This window comes from Chaetodon trifascialis, chromosome 6 (genome assembly GCF_039877785.1).
Source record: "Chaetodon trifascialis isolate fChaTrf1 chromosome 6, fChaTrf1.hap1, whole genome shotgun sequence".
NCBI lineage: Eukaryota > Metazoa > Chordata > Actinopteri > Chaetodontiformes > Chaetodontidae > Chaetodon > Chaetodon trifascialis.
In genome coordinates, this window is record NC_092061.1 from 14,076,859 (window position 1) to 14,095,633 (window position 18,775).

Consider the following 18,775-nt stretch of genomic DNA (forward strand, 5'->3'; position numbering starts at 1 on the left):
GGGTCCCGCAACGAAGTCATACAAAATTTTGGGTGTGTGTCATGTCATTGGATAGATAATGTCACAGCACCTGTTAAAATCATTACAGGAGTTTGTTCTACTTTAAATAAGCGTCACATCATTTATTTTTATATCACTCTAGTAAAGGACTCTTGTAATGGACTGCAGAAAATCGGTAATATCGCCTTATGTCACCTCCTGACAGTGGTTTGGGGATGTCGTGACCATGGTCGGGACCATTCCAGTCGTTTTTCCTGTGTAACCTTAACGCAACACGACAACACCCTCTCCCCTGCGCTAAACGGGTTAGTCAAAGCCCATTGGTCAGTGCAAGCGTCAATCAAACGTCCTGGTTCGCTCTGTTCCAGTAATCCCAAGCTATTCTGGAGTCATTGGGAATGCTCTAGCAACCTCACACGGGTCAGGATTTTTAAGAAACTGGATTATTGGATACATATAACCGAAACAACACTGAAAAGGACTTTTTGCCACACCAGAGGTAATTTTGGTGCTATTTGTGAACTCATAATAACGTTTTAAGGTCAGTTCGTAAACGGCGTAGACGTTAGCGACTGTAGCTAGTAGTGTTTTTCCAAACATCAGTGGCCTGTCTGCGTGTGTGGTGGTGGGTGCTGCCTGCGAAGTTAACCCTAAATATATTTAAAATGACACGTAACTCATCTTGTCTAATTTAAGTACTCTGTCTCTGTCGATAATTTATTCCTAGAAGTGACTGCTACATTTATAAAGAGTAATAACCATCTGTTCGTTGTTTACGATAAGGCTTGTACCCATCATGTTGCCCATTTGCTAATGCTAATGATGCAAACCGGCCTGGGATGATGCAGTTTGCGAAATCTGCTGTATTACCCACTTCACAATCAAACGATAGCCATTACACATGACTATCTACTAGGTGTTGAGTGAGCAGACATATGGTTATTCTTATTTTTCTGTACGGGGGACCACCAATGTGTGATGTACAGTATGATAACGTGTATTTCGTCATCATGTCTGCTTTGCTCGCAGATTGGAGAAAGTCAGAACAACTAAACTTAAATGATGATTTCATAATATTTTGATGACCCAGCCTATGTGCTAATAACAGGATGCATCCCACCGCAAACGCTGTTTGTTATTTTTCTGTCTCCACATACATATAGTGACAGAAACCTGGGTTTAGATCACGTAATAACGCACCTTATTTGTCACTCTTACAGGTTAGAGTTCATAGTAATTATTATAGTTTTTTTTTTTGTGAGAGAATGTGCAACTTAAAGAAATTTAAAAACAGAAATTGTATGAAAAGGCTACTGTTAACGTGGATTAGCAATCATTCCTTGTCAGGTGTTACACTGATACCATCTCTACCTGCACAGGGGAGGCGAGTGACAGCTCTTAATTCAGAGTTAATATTTACATGCTTTTGCATAGATGTCTTGATACTTGATACTTTTAACACTTGCTTTTAGCAGCAAAGAACAAGAGTTGTGTTGTGCTGTATCCTGTTGTTTTGGAATAAAAATGCTGGGGTCCTACGTTAGGATGAATTGTAAAAAACAGGGGGTCAGTTTTCATGCTAAATACTGTCATCCTAGTATGACTTCATATGAGAAACTCTGAACATTAGTCACCCTAACAATCTGAATGAATAAGAGGTGCCTGCTCGTACCTGACAGGACAATGGCTGCCCTGTTAATGTGTTTTCTGTATTACCAGTAACTTGGCTGTGTTTGTCTTAAAACAGATCAGAGTGCTTTATGCGGGCATTGGGGTTGGGTTGACATGCTTTGACTTTCAGTCTGTGTGTTGAATTATCTTAAGAGAATTTAGAAGCGCCTAAAGGCAAAGTGTTTATTTCAAAGTGGCTTTTTTACTCACTTCCTGTTTGTTCCAAGATTTACATTCATGCAGGATTACAGGGAGAGTGAAGGAAGGAAATATTGTTTGGTTGCGGTCCAAAAGCTACACACACAGAACTGAATGTCCCTGCTCCACTGAGGTCAGAGCACTGACATTTCACGCAGACACACTCATCTGTTAACTCTCTCACTAGCATCCGGTCTTCCTCTCATCCCATTTAAAGGCCAAACATAATTAGCAGCAACTTTAGCTCATGTTTCAAAAAGTCACCACACTTCTATCGTATACTAGAGGCACCATGTGCTTATTTCTTTGGTACTGGTGACCATGGTATGACAGCATAATGACAGCGTTGCTGAGTGTAGGCTGAGAACAGATGCACAAGTTTTACAAGGGTTTGGCTTCAGCTGCCATCCCACACACTTTTAGCAAAGAGTACTATCATAGGTTCTGTTCTTTGTTTTACTCATGTGGTTGTGATAGTAAGGTGCTTTAAGGTTGGTGGCTGTGTACACTGTGCATATGATTATAAAATGCTTGTTTATTCTATGGAAAACACTATAGCTTGGATGAATAATAACAATCTGATGTCAATTGAGATCGTGATGAAACCATTCTAAGCTTGTTATAGTATTTTCTGTAAGTAGTTTTTTTTTTTTTCTCTCCAAGCAGTGGTAGTTTGAAGTAATTTTGGCTTTGCCTCCAATTCATTTTTATTTTTGTCCTGCTTTGGGTTTTAGGCTAGTGGGAATAACATTCCACCTTATAATTAAGGATGTCCTCTAGACTGAAACAAGTGTTAGAATAGTTCATAGATGAAACACAAAACAGTTGTAGTATAGTGAAGTGCTCCAGCCAACACACAAACACACTCACTCCAAACAAACATACAATTTTGCTTATGCCAGTAACTGCATGTTTTCTGACTTGCACAAACCCTTAATGTCAATATGAGGGACCAATGAGACCATTTGAGGGAATTTGGAATTCTGGAAAATGATTGCATCATAGGTCCTGCACAGTATATATTGTGTGCGAGTAAGCAGGCACATTTTCCATGGCTTACTCCTCCTGCCTTACACAGCTGAATAGTCAAACAGAACAGAGGCAAAGTCCAGTGTGGACAGAGGAGACAAACTCCAAATCACAACATGTTTTTAAGGTGAGTTTGTTCTTTCCCAAAATAGGACTACTGCAGTACTACAGATGAGGTTTGGGCTTGGTTTTTAAGTAACAACAAAATCCTTGTGGTTTTTGTAGTTTGTGGTCATATTTATTACTGCTTCAAGGACAAGGACCAGAGCCCAGCAGAGGAGTATTGATTTGTGTGTTGGTGTGCATTTGTGGCTATCAGTTTCTTGGTTAGATTTCCCAGAATCTGCAGCTGTTTTCCCGCTTCCCATCAGTGAGTGCACTATGTTTTTTTTTTTTCTTCAGGGCTCAGATGGTTGTAGGTTACATTGGAGGTTGTAAAATGTTTCACGTCAAACTGAAGTTGGAAAAATATATTTTTTTTTAGCATCCAGGACTACTAAAACATATAATGGCTCTTTTTATGTGGGGTCCCACAAGGCCTGCAATAGGCTCAGAAACCTTTTTGGTGCAGGCACACACATGTGTGAAACCTTGACACCACACAGCTGTATTTATATAGAGCCTTGCCTCTGAATTTCATCTGGAGGTGATGCCTTTTAAGCCAGGAACACACCAGAAGCTTTTTTTAAGAATCCTAGCCAACTGTGGAAAGACTGGGCAGCCCGGTCAGATCCTGTTAACCAAGTCTAAAGACAACATATTCATGAGGTTAATGTGTTTTTTGGCTTCAGAAGTAGCTGCTGAGTATAGGCTCTGTTGCATTAACAGTGTGTTAATGTAGCAGCTGCAGGCCTCCAGTTGCTCCACTGCCTTAGAAATGCACAGTAAAATCAATTACTGTGCATGCAAAGCAAACCACTGATGGATGAGATCTTAAAGTTCATCCATGTGTGCTTCATGCCTGAATTGGAGCTTTTTTAGAACCAGGTGTGAAACCACTTTAGGAAGCAGCTGTTAAAGAACATCCAAGATTTGGATGTACTGCTGCACAAGCATCTAAAGGAAAGAAAACGTTGATAAGTGATTAGCAAGATGTTCTGTAGAGATTCCTTTAGACATAATTTAGTGGTGATACTTGATATTTTGTGTACTTGTTTACAATACTTGTCTTCCTGTACTGAACGCTTTTCAAAAGCCACTTAAATATTCTTTTATCTGACCAAGACAGATCTTTTATTAATTCTTGTGTCCTCTCATTTTTCTCATTGCATTTGATCCCTGGATTTGACCCAAACTAACCAGTGATTTGGAAACATTTGGCAGGCAGTTAGATTTGCAGGAGATAAAGGTGTTCCTGCCCCCCTTTCCGTAAAGTAGGCGTTCTTTTCCCTGGAATCAGTGTCTCACTGTGTATTTGTTTGTGTAACCTTATTGCAGGGCCATTAAGAGCTTTTCTTTTTATTTAATCAATCTCTGATTTGATTTAATTTAATTTATTTCTTTGCCAACTTATCTCTTAGCAGACAGTGAGAAGTTGTGAAATCAGTTGCAAAGAAAATGTCTCATTTGTTTCAGAAGGCTCGCAGTGGTCACATGATAAATCAAATGAACTTGAAAGCATTGTTTTATCAGGCTACACAGCAGTTCGAGGCCTGTCTCAGCCTGTCTCAAGGGAAACTAGAAGAACTGCACTTCAGCGTTTCGCTGATGGTTAAATACACAAACAACTGAGCGTTACAAATGTGCACATACAGGTTCATCAAGGCCGAGGCTCATAACAAAATTGTCACAGCATCTCCTTTTGTGCTTTAATCAAGCGTATTGATTCGTTTCTCTGGCATGTTTCAACAGAGGATGACATCATTTAATGCACTGAGCTTTGACCTTGCACTCCCCACCACGATGTTTTTGCAGATGACCAAATTTTTCTGCCTCTGTGCTGGTGACTGCTGTGACCAGAGGCATTATGTTTTCAAGTTACCTCAACTGGTGACCTGACTTGGTTGGCGGAAGCATACAGTGGAGATATGGAAGTTGTAGTTTTCAGTATGCCAGTCTGAAACACCTTGTATCTTATTGAGGCCATTTGCATTAGAGTTTCATTATTGTTAATGTGGTTTTGTTGAATCCATCTTTGCGCAATTATTGCGTTGCAAGTATTTGACTATACTCTTAATTAGCTGCAACTAATGATTAATGATTTCATTAATTTACTGAGTAAACAGTAGTGTGGCCCATCGTTTGTTTATTCCATAACCCTGGTATGGAGCATGAAATATAAAAGCACAAGCATGTGGTTGTGGGAGTGCAGCTTTCTGCCTAAAGCTATATTGACAGTAGAAATTAATACACTGTGGCCTTCCAGTCAATATAAAACAGGTTGTTCTGGTGGATAAATATTTCCCTGGAAAAAATAGTTCCACGTATTTCAGCTGAATCTTCATTGCTTCCAGCTTCCCATCCTCTTACTTTGAGCTTTTGCAGCACCGTGTACTTTAATGTTTGCACATGTTTGGCTGTGTTTATCTCACTGAAGTAATACTGAAACTGAAATGATTCTGAAAGTATCAGTTACACATGCTGGAACATGTAAGGCAATGTATAACAGCAAAAAAACACAGAGCAATCCCAAGTGTGTTACACAAGGCATCCTGTATGCATTCAGTGTGACGGACTCTCAGCTGTTCATCAGCTTTGTCCCCGGCTTGACTCTCTCTATCTGTCTGATCACCATCTGGTTGTGTATACAGTAGTAGCATTGTTAATAGATAAGCAGCAAAACCAAGCCTTCATCATTCAAAAACTACACAGGAAGTTGAGAGGAGGGCAGGTGAACTGGCTGAGAAACAAGCTTTATACAAACAGCAGTTTCTGACTTGAGAGTTTCCACATCTAGACTGAAAGCAGCTGCCTGAGGGACGTGTTTTCTTGTGTCGATGTCAAAAGTTGGATTTTCCTGGCAGTGGTACTTCAGGCTTTGGCCTGCATTCTTGCAACAATTTCGGTTGGCAAGGAGTTATCGGAAAAACTCAAAAGGGTGCTACAGATTGCAGCTCCTCCCCAGAACCGTGCAGTGACAGGCGCGAACCAACTCGATCTCGAGACATTTTATGAAATTACAGCGCATGCCTGAGTAATTCATAAATAAGGACATCGTGTTTGCACGACTCCAACAGTTGCCCTCAGCCTCGACTGCTGCTGTCAACAACACCTTCATAGTTGCAGTATAAACCAGCGCTGCGTGTTGACAGTCAGGGAGTTTTAGTTCAACAAAATGGCTTTCCCAGTTTGCTAACAAATTCTAACTTTCTCACCATTAATTTGGTTGAACATCCTTGCAGCGTAGGCGTTGTGTTTCTTTTTTTTTGTTATGTTTATGTTTAGCAGATGTCTGTTGTATTTATTATACATTTACGGTTTTCCCTCCTCTGCTGTCCTTTCCCACAGGCCACCCTCTGTCTATGTCCCACCTCTCAGGATGTCCAGAATGTTGTTGCTGTAGTGGAGAGGACAAGCACCTTCGGATCTGCAGACAGGAACACGGCCAGTTGATCACCATGCCTCGTTTAAGCGTCAGTCTCAGCTCAAAGCCTAACTGTAGCCCTGTCTGGCTCATCTGCGTGCTCCTGGGCCTCTCGGTTCTGTGCACTCATGCCAAAGATGGTAAGACATCAAGGGATAGTTTCCACCCTCTGATAAATCGATAATCCGCAATGCTCAATGCGCACAGTGTTGAATATTGATGCAGGTCGGTATGGAAAGGTTTTCTGTTTGCATCTGTGGGGCTCATACAAAAACCATGTCTGTATACTTTTAAAATCCCTCAATCCTGTCCCGATCTTTTTTTTTCCAGCCCTTCCTGTGCCCCAGCAGGTGAGCCTGTCAGCCAACAAGTATACACAGCAACTATCCATATCCTGGCTGGGAGGAGCAGCCACAACCTTTGATCTTATGATTCTACGAACTGAGCTCAATGAAACTGTCTTCTATGTAAGAGCATTTCTCTTTTTCTTCATTTGTTCTCATGCTTTTCTTATTGTGCAGTTTTAATAAATGTTGGTTACGTTCTGATGCGAAAGGAGCAATGGCTCGACTGATATATCTGCATCTATATATAGATATCTGCAATCAGCTAAAATTGGCAGATATGTGGGCTCTAAAAGGAGCTTTCAAAGCTATATTTAACTTATTTGCCTCTGCAGCACATTTTGCTATAATAGGCTGTGCAGATGATATGATAATTCAGACAGCTTTGCTTCTTTTCCTACTTGAGCTCTAACCGTCATTGTCATCACAATCGTCTGCCAGCTTCACGTTGTTCTGGTTCAGTCCTTCACTGTGTATTTATGTGTATTACCTGTAGGAGACACTGTCTGTGGCAGTGAACGAGGTGGGTGGTCAGCACCAGTGGAACTGGACATCAGTTGAACCTCTGGAGTGTACCTCGCTGTCAATCAAAATCCGCTCAAGAGATGGACACACAACCAGTGAATGGAGCAACACTGAGATACTTCAAGGTCAGAGGGGCAGTAATTACACCTGTATATATTGTAGGACACCAATAATTAGAGAAGCATAAATACTGCTTTGCCTGAAGTGTCAGTTTGGGATTAAAAAGCTGCATTTATACGTACACAGGCTCAGTGAAGGGTGTTTCTGTTTCAAATTCTTTTTCTCTCTGAGATGCCTATTTTAAGTCAAACAGATGACTTTACTTTGTACCTAGACATAGGTCTCTATTTATATCTCCCTCTCCCCGCTTGTCTTTCATTTGAACATTTTAAACCCTCTCCTTTCTCCCTCTCCCCCTTTTCAGGAAACGACCTCCCCAGCAATGAGAAATTCCAGATGTACCCCCAGGACAGAGTTGTACCTGTGGGGGCCAACACCACCTTCTGCTGTATCGTGGAAGAAGGGAAGATCTTTGGCACCATCCTCTCCGGCAGCACAGTCATGAACACGACACGACTGAGTAGGCGAAGCTACGCCACTACAGTGTTTAATCAGGGATCATCTAAGAGGACGGGAACCAACATCCTCTGTTACGACAACCTGAAGGCAAAGTTGACCGGCGCAGTGGTGTTTGTTGGATGTAAGACCAGTAACTGCATGAATAAAGTGAAGTGGGAATGGTTGTCATATGTAAGTTAGGTAAATGTGATTGGAATGACAGAGAGAGGGAGTCTGAAGTGAGAAATGATAGATGATACTGAAGCAGTCAGTGTAAGACTTCCGATTATTCCAGAGCTTTTCTTTAAGATATGCATTGGTAATTATGTATCTGTATGTAATCTTTATTTAGATATGTATATGATTAAGCAAATACATTTTGACTTGTCCCCTTCCCCAGATCCACCCCTGCCCAGTGATTTTGTGTGCGAGACTCGTGACTTGACCTCAGCTGTGTGCCAGTGGAACGAAGGACGAGACTCACACTTGTACGGCAAACGAGGAACACTATATTCAGTGAACAAGAGGTACCACATTCGCACTCATACACACAGTAAATGACTTTTAAGAATAGTTGAACCTCACCTGGGCTGTAACCCAACCTGAAACCTGATATGTTGTCAGAAGCCGTGGGGCTCGGGTTGGGTAGCAGAACTGTACACACTCACTTATTCATACTCAACTCACTCAACTCTCTTGGCACCTTGACCGAGGTGATGACAAAAAGGTACCAGGTACCAGCCCCAACTTTTGCCAATGGAAAATCAAAACAGTGGAGCTGAGTCATGCTAGCGAGAAGTAACATACTATCACATTAACGCCTACTTAGTCATACAGTAGTATCTGTGTCTGACTCATATCCAAACACCATAACAAACAGGAGCAAACACACACAGTATATTGGAAACTCTCAGATGTTAAGTCAAAAGTCCAGTCCAGGACAGAGGTGGCCATGATGGAATGATTTTTAGATTTTTATTCAATTCATGGACACGCCAGGATGTGGTGCAATCTCACTTTGTTTCTGATACAATATCCCTGCATTATTTATGATTTTTTTTTTGTCCGCCTTTCTTTAAAAAATGTTTTCTTCTCGGTTGAAAAAAATCACCCGAGAGAGAGGATGACAAGAAATACAAAGCACTTAGTCTAAGTAACCATTTGCTGCCTCCGCTTGCCCGTTTAACATTGATAGCAGACTGGATGTGTGCCAGACCTTTTACAGGAATTGTCAAGTGTTTTCCATGGAATTAGATTGTATTTATGGTTTTACCGGGGGAGTGGCCAGGCAGGGGCGTGCATGTGTGCAGAATAAAACACACCCACAGACCAAAAAATGGGTGCTCCACTGCAACTATTTCAACGAACATATAATATACAGCTCCATTTGTGTCAGACAATTGCAAGTCTGTTGTCCTTTTTGACTGATCCAAGCCGGCACCATAACAGCGTGAATAGATATGTATCAAAATCAGGTGGCTGGCTTGACCGAGTTTTCGAAATGACAGCTTGCTTGACTGCAGAACCTTCCTCGGCTCATTTGCTAATAACTTAAAAGAAGAGATGAGTCTCCGAGATTGACAGTGTTGTGTTAAGACCATAGAGGGAACTTGAATACATCAGTTGTGGGCAAATTTCTCCAGAAGTGAAACAAAACATTCATGAATTCCAGATGGATTCTGTTCAGGAATTTGTGCAGTTATCATCTCTGCAGAGAAAAGCCAATAACAATCCTTCCTCCCACGCTTGATCATGTTTTGATTCAGCGTGTGAAAGGAATGTAGAAGAGGGTTATTTGCAGACGGGTCAACATGTTATATACAGAGCGAGAGCGCAGCGAGGAGGAGCTAAAGCGAATGAATGCACTGCACACAGTTCTACAATGAAAACGATTGTACCCATTTCAAATAGTAAAGAAACAGAAAATCAGTGTGTCGTGGTTGCTTTTAATGTTGTGGCGGGCTGCCACAAATAAATCAAAGCATAGGAAACACTGTTGTGAAGGCTGGCCAGAAGTTATGTCATGGATGTGCTTGGCCCTGTGTCTGAACCTGAAGTGATCGTAGTCATTTGTCTTTTGATTTGAGCGTTTTGATTGCCACACTCTTACCAAATGTGCTGTGCATTTTTCATCTGTTGTGTTTTGTTGGAGGCAGGCCACCGCAGAAGCAGAGAGAGTGTACTTTGGACCAGTGGGAGGGTAACTGGACACTGGTGGCTGTGAATCCTCTTGGCCAGTACAGCCTCACTGACCAAGCTGAAATCAGTCACAGAGGTAGGTGTATCACCTTATCACAATCAATGGATGGATACACTCTATTGCTTCTTATACACGTTTTTCTCAAAGTAGAATTAGGTGTAGACATGAAATGCCATCTAAAGTGTTTCACCCTTTTGTCCTCAGTGCGTCCAGTAGCACCAGCTAACCTGAGTTCTGTTGTCCATGCCTGGAATGCCACTGTGCTGTGGCAGTGGGACTACAACAGCTATGCCTCCCTGGCTCTTGTCTGCCAGGTGGAGCTTACCTCCGATGGGTACAAAACAGAGGTGAGTTATCTGTATGTGTGCTAATGTGTGTGTGTGTGTGTGTGTGTGTGTGTGTGTGTGTGTGTGTGTGTGTGTGTGTGTGTGTGTGTGTGTGTTTGTTCCAGGAAAAGACCACAAGCTCATTTGTTTGTTTATTTGCTCTTCTTTGTTTTAATGTATAGACCCTTCTCTCTGTTTTGGTGTTTTCTCTTTGTGTATGTACAGTATGTCAGTCAGATAATATCATTTATTCTTTGACCACATTTTCAGTGTAATATACAAATGACGCACCACATTACTTTGAACAATTACAACCTTGTGTCCGCATGCTCTGTCCCTTTGTGTGACCATGAGTGTGCTAAACAGTAATAATGTCTAATGTATGTGTCCAGCATACCTTCTCTGGTGTGGGCCTTCGGTCAGTGGTTTTCTCAGACCTGTATCCTAATGAGGATTACAGTGTCAAAGTCCGCTGTGGTGCCCAGCAGAATTTCTGGAAGTGGGGAGACTGGAGCAAACCATTCTCCTTCAAAACCATCACTACTGGTAAGTGTTTATTCATGGTGTCTCTTATTGAACTAAGGCTGCAACTACTGACACTTTTCAGTACTGATTACTGTATCAGTGTTTGTTTCCTTTTCAGTTAACGGTTTAGTCTGTAAAATATGAAGATTACTTATGTTGTCGGACCAACAGTCTAAAACCCCAAATGTATATGAGACAAAGAAAGGTTGCAAATTCTTAATTTTTAGAAGCTGTAACTTAATGTGTTGCATATTTGACTGATTAAAAAAAACGATTAATCGATTATGAATTGTTGAGCTACCAGGATGCCCTGAGCGTTTCATGTTTAATGGCTTGTAGCAATTAGTCAGTGTCAGTTACAATAGAGCCAGTGTGTCCATTAAAGGCTGAGTCATAGTTGTTTTGACCGGATGAATTTGAGGTATATTCATATACATAAAAAGAGCTCCCTGCACAAAAAATACTTGTTTCAGTGTCCACGTACCAGATATTGTCCTGAGCTTTCAGCGACATCTTGTGGCTTTCCTCAGCTTGCTCATTCTTCGTAGAGATGGTTCAGTTGTCACATGACCCTGGTATTGGATTTTGGTCGTGTGCGCATATATAGGTGTTTGTTTAAGGGTAACTGAGAAAGAAAATGGACCTTGTTCTAAGAGTTTTTTCAAACTGCAATTTCCAACATCAATAATGAACTTCTTTTTGGAGTCATCTTTTTATGGCTCTGTGTTTTCAATAGTAGAAATGGGACAAGCGCCATTTCTCTTTTTCATTTGTGTGTTTTTTTGGCATCTCTCAGTTCCAGATTCTCCTGACGTGTGGCTGTGGATAAACAGAGACAACACTGGGCAGGTCATATGGAAGGTAATTTTTCAGATTGTGGATTTGCAATTGACAGTTTGCTCTTTTTACTGCAGAGAACAGGGAGTTACAGCATGTTCACACAAGCGACACTCAGATGACACAAGTGCATTGCCTGTCAGGTTTCTTCTGTTTTAGTCTTTGTCTGTCTGTCTCTCTTCATTTTAATCCTATTCTCTGTTTGGACATTAAGAAGTTTGACCTTTTGTGAATATACTGTATGAATATCTGAAATTGTAAGCAAAAGGTGATTTAAAATAACCTCTGTCTTTCTGTCTCCCACATCTTTCCCTTTCATTTGATTTCTTCTAGCCTCTGACTCGAAGACAGAGCCACGGTCCGATCACAGGTTATAACGTTACGCTCTGGAGCCCTCAAGAAGATCGACAGCACACGCAAATCTTTTCACCAGATGCTTCTGCTGCTCCAATCAACCTCACACAGCTTGCTGCCTTCAGCGGTGACAAAGTCATAGCAACCGTCTTTGCAATGAACAACAATGGGGCGTCTCAACCTGCAAATTTGCTTATACCTCTGCGTCTGGCAGGTATGTGGAAACGGAGGGAGAGTGTGTTTGTCTTTTTCAATGTCTGTTTCCAGTCTTGAAACATTGGTCTCACCTGAAAGACTGAAACAGCAGTCAATTAGTTACAAAAGGAGAATAAGTGCTGTATACATATTTTTTTCTTTCCAGGTGTGGAGCCTCTTGCTGTGTCCAGGGTGGTCTATACAGACAGAGTTTTCCCTCTGTTCTGGCAGAGCGTTGCCAACGCCACATGTGGTTATGTGGTGGAATGGCATGATGCCTCCTGCATGAGGGACTGTCCTCTGGAGTGGATTAAGGTGGCTGCTGGGAACACTAATATCTCAATTGAGTCAGGTAGGCAAGACTTGATGCCACCGTTAAAACAAAATCAACCGTGCTTGTGAAAATCTAGCATTGTTATCAGCATATTTCAGATGTACTGTATGTCTTTGTGCAGTCAGTACAGGCTAAAATCCCCACTATCTTTGTCCCCCTGCTGTCTTTGGCTATGGACAGTGTTAAGTAAAATAAAAGTCAAGTGGATTTACATACTCAAACATAACTGTCGTCTCTGCTAATAGAGGGCTGCTAATTTTGGAAGCATGCTCCATAATACCTAATAATCTCTTTCTTTGCCATTAGCCAACTTCCAGCCGGGTGTGAGGTACAACTTTTCCGTGTACAGCTGCTCCTCAGAGCCCGCAGAGCTGCTGCAGCGCTGGCAGGGATACATGCAGGAGCTGGGTAAGGACAGCACTGCATGCTGAAAGCGAAGCCTTTTCGGAGAAGCAAATGTCTTCAGAAATCACACTCTGCATTTTAATTGCTGACTCTTTGTTCCCATTCTCTCTGTTACGTCTCCCACCCCTCCCTTCTGTTTCCCATCTTCCTTTCCCTGTGGCTTCTGCAGTCCCTTCCGGTTTTGGCCGTCTGCTAGCCCGTCAGCAGGACTCTGATATTGTCCTCACCTGGGAAGAGCTCCCACTGGTCAACAGAAGAGGCTTCATATTGGGCTACAATGTTTACATCAGTAATGGCTCCCAACTCGAACTGTTAGGTAAATGTCATGATCTGAGACCTCTGTAGACCGTATACTTTTAGAGTAGAAGAAGTTAGTCCAATACATAACTTGCACAATTAATGTTATTACAACATTGCAATTTTCATCCTGTTAAGGTCACTCACTTTCCAGTTCATTGCTCCCTTTCCTGCTTCTCTCCTTCCCCTTCTTTTCTTTCCTTCCTGTGCTTCTTTCCCTTTTTGTTTTTCAACCTGTCCTTTGAGCAGCCAATCTGTCAGACCTTGGAACCAGGACCTATGTAGTAAAAGGTTTCTCTGAGGACTCCTATAAATTTACCGTCAAGGCCTACACCTCTGCGGGCGAGGGCACAGGCGCCACTACCTCCATAACGCTGGAACCATACAGTATGTGAATGTGTTATGTATTATTATTTGAAGCTACAAACGATGCTCTTGTATAAGTGCTTGCAGTTAAACACACTTGGGTTCAGTCTCCACGCTGATTTATATTCAAAAGTAGGAAAAATTATCATCTTGCTTTGTCAGATATCTCTAATATTTCTGCTGTTTTGTCCTCACAGGTGATTGGCTGATCCTGGAAATCTTGACCTCTCTGGGAATCACAGCCTTATTCCTGGTCATTGTCACCTTTATTTGCTACAAGAAAAGGACATGGTGAGACTGTTATGCTCCTATCATGCATCTCCCTGTTTGGATGTGTTCCATTATTTGAAAATGTGAAGGCTTTTGATGATAATGTACGTCACAAGTGACATTTTCCTTTGTCACCAGGGTGAAAAAGGCATTCTATCCAGACATACCTGAGCCTAAACTGCCAGGTGATTGGTCCAGGACACAGGTACAGTATCATCTTAATCCAATCTGACCCTCATGGCTAATCTCATTGTGTCTATATATAAAGTTTCCAAGAGAAAGTTTCCCCATTTCTGTATTTTTAGTGTAAACTGGCACAGTGGAGTGTTTAATCGCTCTGTGTATCTTACAGGGACCTTTGGATGTGAAGCCATCTCCCCACAGCATGGTCCACATTGTAGAAAAGCCAGAGTGGGATTCCAGTAAAGAAATGCTCGTCGTCATTCCCGAAGAAGACGAGGATGAAGAGGGGCAGGGGATAGGAGACGAGCCAGTTGATACAGATGAGCCAACGTCTTTACGCTATTACAACCAAGTAGTAGATGAACGGCCCATAAGACCACGTTTCCCAGACTCCTCTGCTTCTTCTGCATCTTCTTTGGATTCAGCACGCACCGATGTGACATACACAGGGATTCAGACCTCAGGGTCTTCTTTGGTCTGGCCGATGGATCCACAGGGCTCCTCTGAGGACCACCGACCCCAGGCTGATCTGTCTCTCAGCTGTGGAGGCGGAGGAGGGGGTTACCGGCCTCAGATGCAAACTAGAGCCCCAAGTGAAGACATGGGCCTAGCTTCACCAGAGCCTCTCCTAGAGCCCCAGGCTGCCAGTGCAGGGGGCTACAAACCCCAAAGCTCCTGGCATTTTGACTCCCCTGTGGAGGCTGGGGAAGGTGCCGGCCTTGCACCGTCTCTTGGATCCCCCACCTCAGTCGCTTCCACTCAGTTCCTCCTCCCTGATGGAGAGGAACACGCAGAGGAGAAACGACAGCAGTCCTCTTCGGCAGCAACCTGGTTCACCAACTTACTGTCATCCACAAAACCGTGATATCATCTCTCTCACCACTAGCAGCCAGGCAAGGGGGGGGGCAACAGAAAGCTTTCAGGTTCATTACCGTCAACAGCGTCATGCATCAAATAAGCCTTGCCCATATGGTCTCGGCAAATATTTCCTTTGATGTAGCACTGCATTCTTACAGCAGGTTAATTATGCTATTTAAAGTGTTTATTTCAAAAATCCAGAAATACATATATAGTTAATTTACTTTTTAATGCAAATATAAAATCTGTATATTTATATGCCAAAACATTTCTATTCTGACAGCAAATCTCTTTAGAGGATTTCATCATACTTCTTAATTTCCATCATGTTTATTGCACCCCCTGGCAACCTGGTGGCTGTTGCGTTCCCTCACTGCCTTTTCTGTGACTCCCTACAATGGGCATTTAGCAAAAGCGTATCCTGTGTTTGAGCTGAGTATATCCCGTTTTCATCTTGCATTTCGGGTGGATTTATTTTTCGTGATGTGAACTTTACTACACTACAGAAGAAAACAGGAAGCAAGAAAGTTTCAAAACAAATGACTGCACGTCATTACGGACATTTTTGGAAGAGCACTACAAAAGGACGGTTTCAGGAGAAGGTATCTACGTAGACAGAAAACCCTCTACTCATTAGTACCCATGTCCTCTGCTGATGAGCTACTGAACGGGAATGGAGAAAATGCGTTAGCCTGTAAAAGTCAGTACCAAGGTAGCTCCCATCCTCTCAGACATTATCTATTTTTCAGAAATTACTGTCTGCACAGTGAGATATTATTGAAAGATGCACTTATGAATGAGAGCAGTCATTATTTTACACAGTTAGATGAGTGGTGCTTTCTATTATGGTCTGGAATTGTGTGGGCCTGAGCCCAGGGGATATACACTGATATAAGCTAGAACATAAATACAAACTGATGTAATTTAAACACACTATTGTGTTACTTTTGAGTGTTTTTGCTGTTGTTTTTGTCTTCCTTAGTTTTGTACTTTTTTTTTCCTTGTTATGAAAGACATTTCACAGTCAGGCCAGTGTCCTTGTTTGATATAATGTTTCATCCTTAAGTGGATGGCTGGTATTGAACAAATTATGAGAATTAACTTGGGTGGCTGATAGCAAGGTTAATTGCCTTGATAAATGTAATACTTCCAGTCATTTGCACCATATCACATTTCACACACTGCCTTGCTCCTAAATGTCATGTAAAATGAAAAACAATATCTTGCAGTAATGCAGTTCAGACCTGATCAGCTACGTGTTGACCCTACAGATTCTACTGGCACTGAGTGTAATGTTTTAATCAGTTTTAGTAAATGCTGACATTTCTAAACGTGGGCTATGTTAGGATTGCCATAGTGTTCCCCCTCGACCCTCTCAGTATATTTGTGTGGATGTGAAGATTATTTTTCTTTGATTGCTTTCAGTTGGAGCCGTGAGAGATGGCCGATAATGCATTTTATGTCGATTTGCTGTGCTTGGAAGCTCGTTCATTTTTAGGGAAATCTAGTCTACAATACATTTAAAGTATTTTTATTTTAATGTGACTACTTTTCATTGCAGATGTTTCCTGAAGCCTCCTTGTAAATTTTGTGATTGAAAAAGGGGACCAAAAGGAAAGCATATGTTGGGAAATTCTAGTGAATTTCCAGAAGTTAGCTTTTGTTGACAAAAAATGGCCTTGCTGAATATTGACAGCACTTTGGCATCTCCATGATGGTGTCAAACACAGGCCACTACTTGCCCAAGCACAGTCAACATACTGCTATTGCTCCTCATTCATGCGCGGTATGAATGAGCAGAGTGGGCGTTGAGGGTGCACCATTGCTTAGGCTTCCCATAAGCACCATTATGCAGATTTTATCCAGGATGTTTATTTCATCATATACAGCCAGGCCCTGGCTTGCCTGTGTGGCAGCCTGCGGTCTGTTGTTTCTCAGTGCCTCCAGCCAACAAGCTTTAAGTAAAACTACTGTGACATGAATGATGACTTAGATTAACTATAATCGAGGGCTTCATTGATGAAGTGATAACAGGCAGGCGGTCCTCTTTGACTACTGAGAAAAATGTATCCCTTCTTTCTCTTTGTCTTGTAACACTAATCTGAATGTTAGCTAGATTAACAGGGGGAAAAATAGCTTCAAGACTTTGTCAGAAGCTAAAGAGTAAAGCATGAAGCAGCCAGTTGAATTGTGCGAGGCCAGTGATCACTTCAAGGCAGTGGTGAAGGGTGGAAGTACTTTTGAGTATTTAGACGTGGCTGCAGATTGATATCCTTTGAAATCTGCTTCCTCAAATAAGGAGAGCTTTGGAGAATACCCAGGTGAAAAAATATTATACTTAAATTCTGCTTTTGGAGAATGTACTAAGTGCTTTGTGCTACTTTTGTTGCCTTCACGTATATTTAAGTGTACTCAAGTAGTCCTTGACTACAACTTACGTATTATAAAGAACTCCAAAATCAGTATACTTTTCATAAGTACACTTAATTACTATTGAAAGTATTTGTAATTTAGTATACTTTAAAAGTACACTGAAGAACAATTTATAATACACTTACATTTAAATACAATTTTTGTTTTTAAGTACTTTCAAATGCCACCATTTTGCACCATTTAGTATATTAATTTTTAGTACGTTTAAGCAGAAGTACGCTTTTTAAAAGTTTGCAGCCATACTTAAAATGAAGCAAAATCATGTCATGACTTTTCTAGACTTGGGTTATATTTCTAATACACTAAAGTATACTGCTTTTTGACCTGGGTAACCTATGAACGCTATGTGTTACATGCTTTTATGTTGATTTGGATCAACAAAATTGCACCTTTTTATTTTCCTCTAAATCTTTGTTTTTATACAACTAACTGTACATAATTGACATTTTCTTTTGTTACCTTCTTACCATACAAGAATCTTATATTGTTTTACATTGGAAATGATATTCCTCATACTATAACGGGCAGAGTTAATGTTGACTAACCAGCTTTCCTGAGAGAATAAAGGAAAATATTTGTTGATGACGCCAGATATATAGAGTCCTATGAGATGTAGAGGCATCATATTGTATATTTGTTGTGTGCTTAAACACATGGAATCCTTTTTAAATGTGTCAGAATTGTGATCCTGTCCTCTTTGAATAGTTTAGCCTGCTTTGCATTCCTATCTTATCACAGCCGTGTCACTTTGCCTGACATGTTGTAAATAGGGCCAGAATACTCACCATGCTGACATACGGCAACTGCTGACATGCAAATTTGCATTTGGTCATTACATTTCCCATCTTCCTTCCACATTTTTAACTGGAGTCTGTATATACATTATGATTTTGTGGTTTGTACAGCAGGGTGGTACACTTGCTGCCTTACACATCTTCCTCTCTGGCCCTAGATATTTTTATGATATCAGTGCATGCTGTATAAACTATAACTACAAAACAGTGGCTCGTAAATCTCCACCTTTATTTTACCCACTGGCTTTAAAACACTAACACTGACTAATATTGTGCATGACGACAGGACTGAAGTATTGTGCACCTGAAAAGAGCTTTCATTTTTGAAAACGCATTGTTTCATGATATTTTGCAGAATATTTTACTATTGATTGAATGAAGAGACAGTAAAGTGCTTCTGAGTGAATAAATAAATGTTAACACTAATGACACGAACTGAAATGCTACTTGTTTAAAGGCAATAAAGTTATTTGTCTGGTCACTTGTCAGTTTGTCAGTGTTGTTTCTTTTTTGTCTCTCCACAGAAATATAAATAAATATCTGTTGCTGC

The 18,775-nt window shown here is 41.3% G+C and overlaps 1 protein-coding gene across 1 annotated transcript; it reads left to right on the top strand.

Annotated features, from left to right (window-relative positions):
* The first annotated feature begins 388 nt into the window (after positions 1-388).
* On the top strand, positions 389-18,710 carry lifra (LIF receptor subunit alpha a). Its single transcript, XM_070964227.1, has 18 exons — positions 389-499; positions 6,346-6,561; positions 6,752-6,888; positions 7,262-7,415; positions 7,715-7,990; positions 8,249-8,375; positions 10,005-10,123; positions 10,253-10,395; positions 10,767-10,920; positions 11,696-11,760; positions 12,070-12,304; positions 12,452-12,637; positions 12,926-13,027; positions 13,194-13,340; positions 13,571-13,708; positions 13,885-13,978; positions 14,096-14,162; positions 14,310-18,710. Exons 2-18 carry the CDS (start codon positions 6,360-6,362, stop codon positions 15,003-15,005), a joined length of 3,042 nt encoding a protein of 1,013 aa, XP_070820328.1. The 5' UTR covers positions 389-499; positions 6,346-6,359; the 3' UTR covers positions 15,006-18,710.
* Positions 18,711-18,775: the final 65 nt, after the last annotated feature.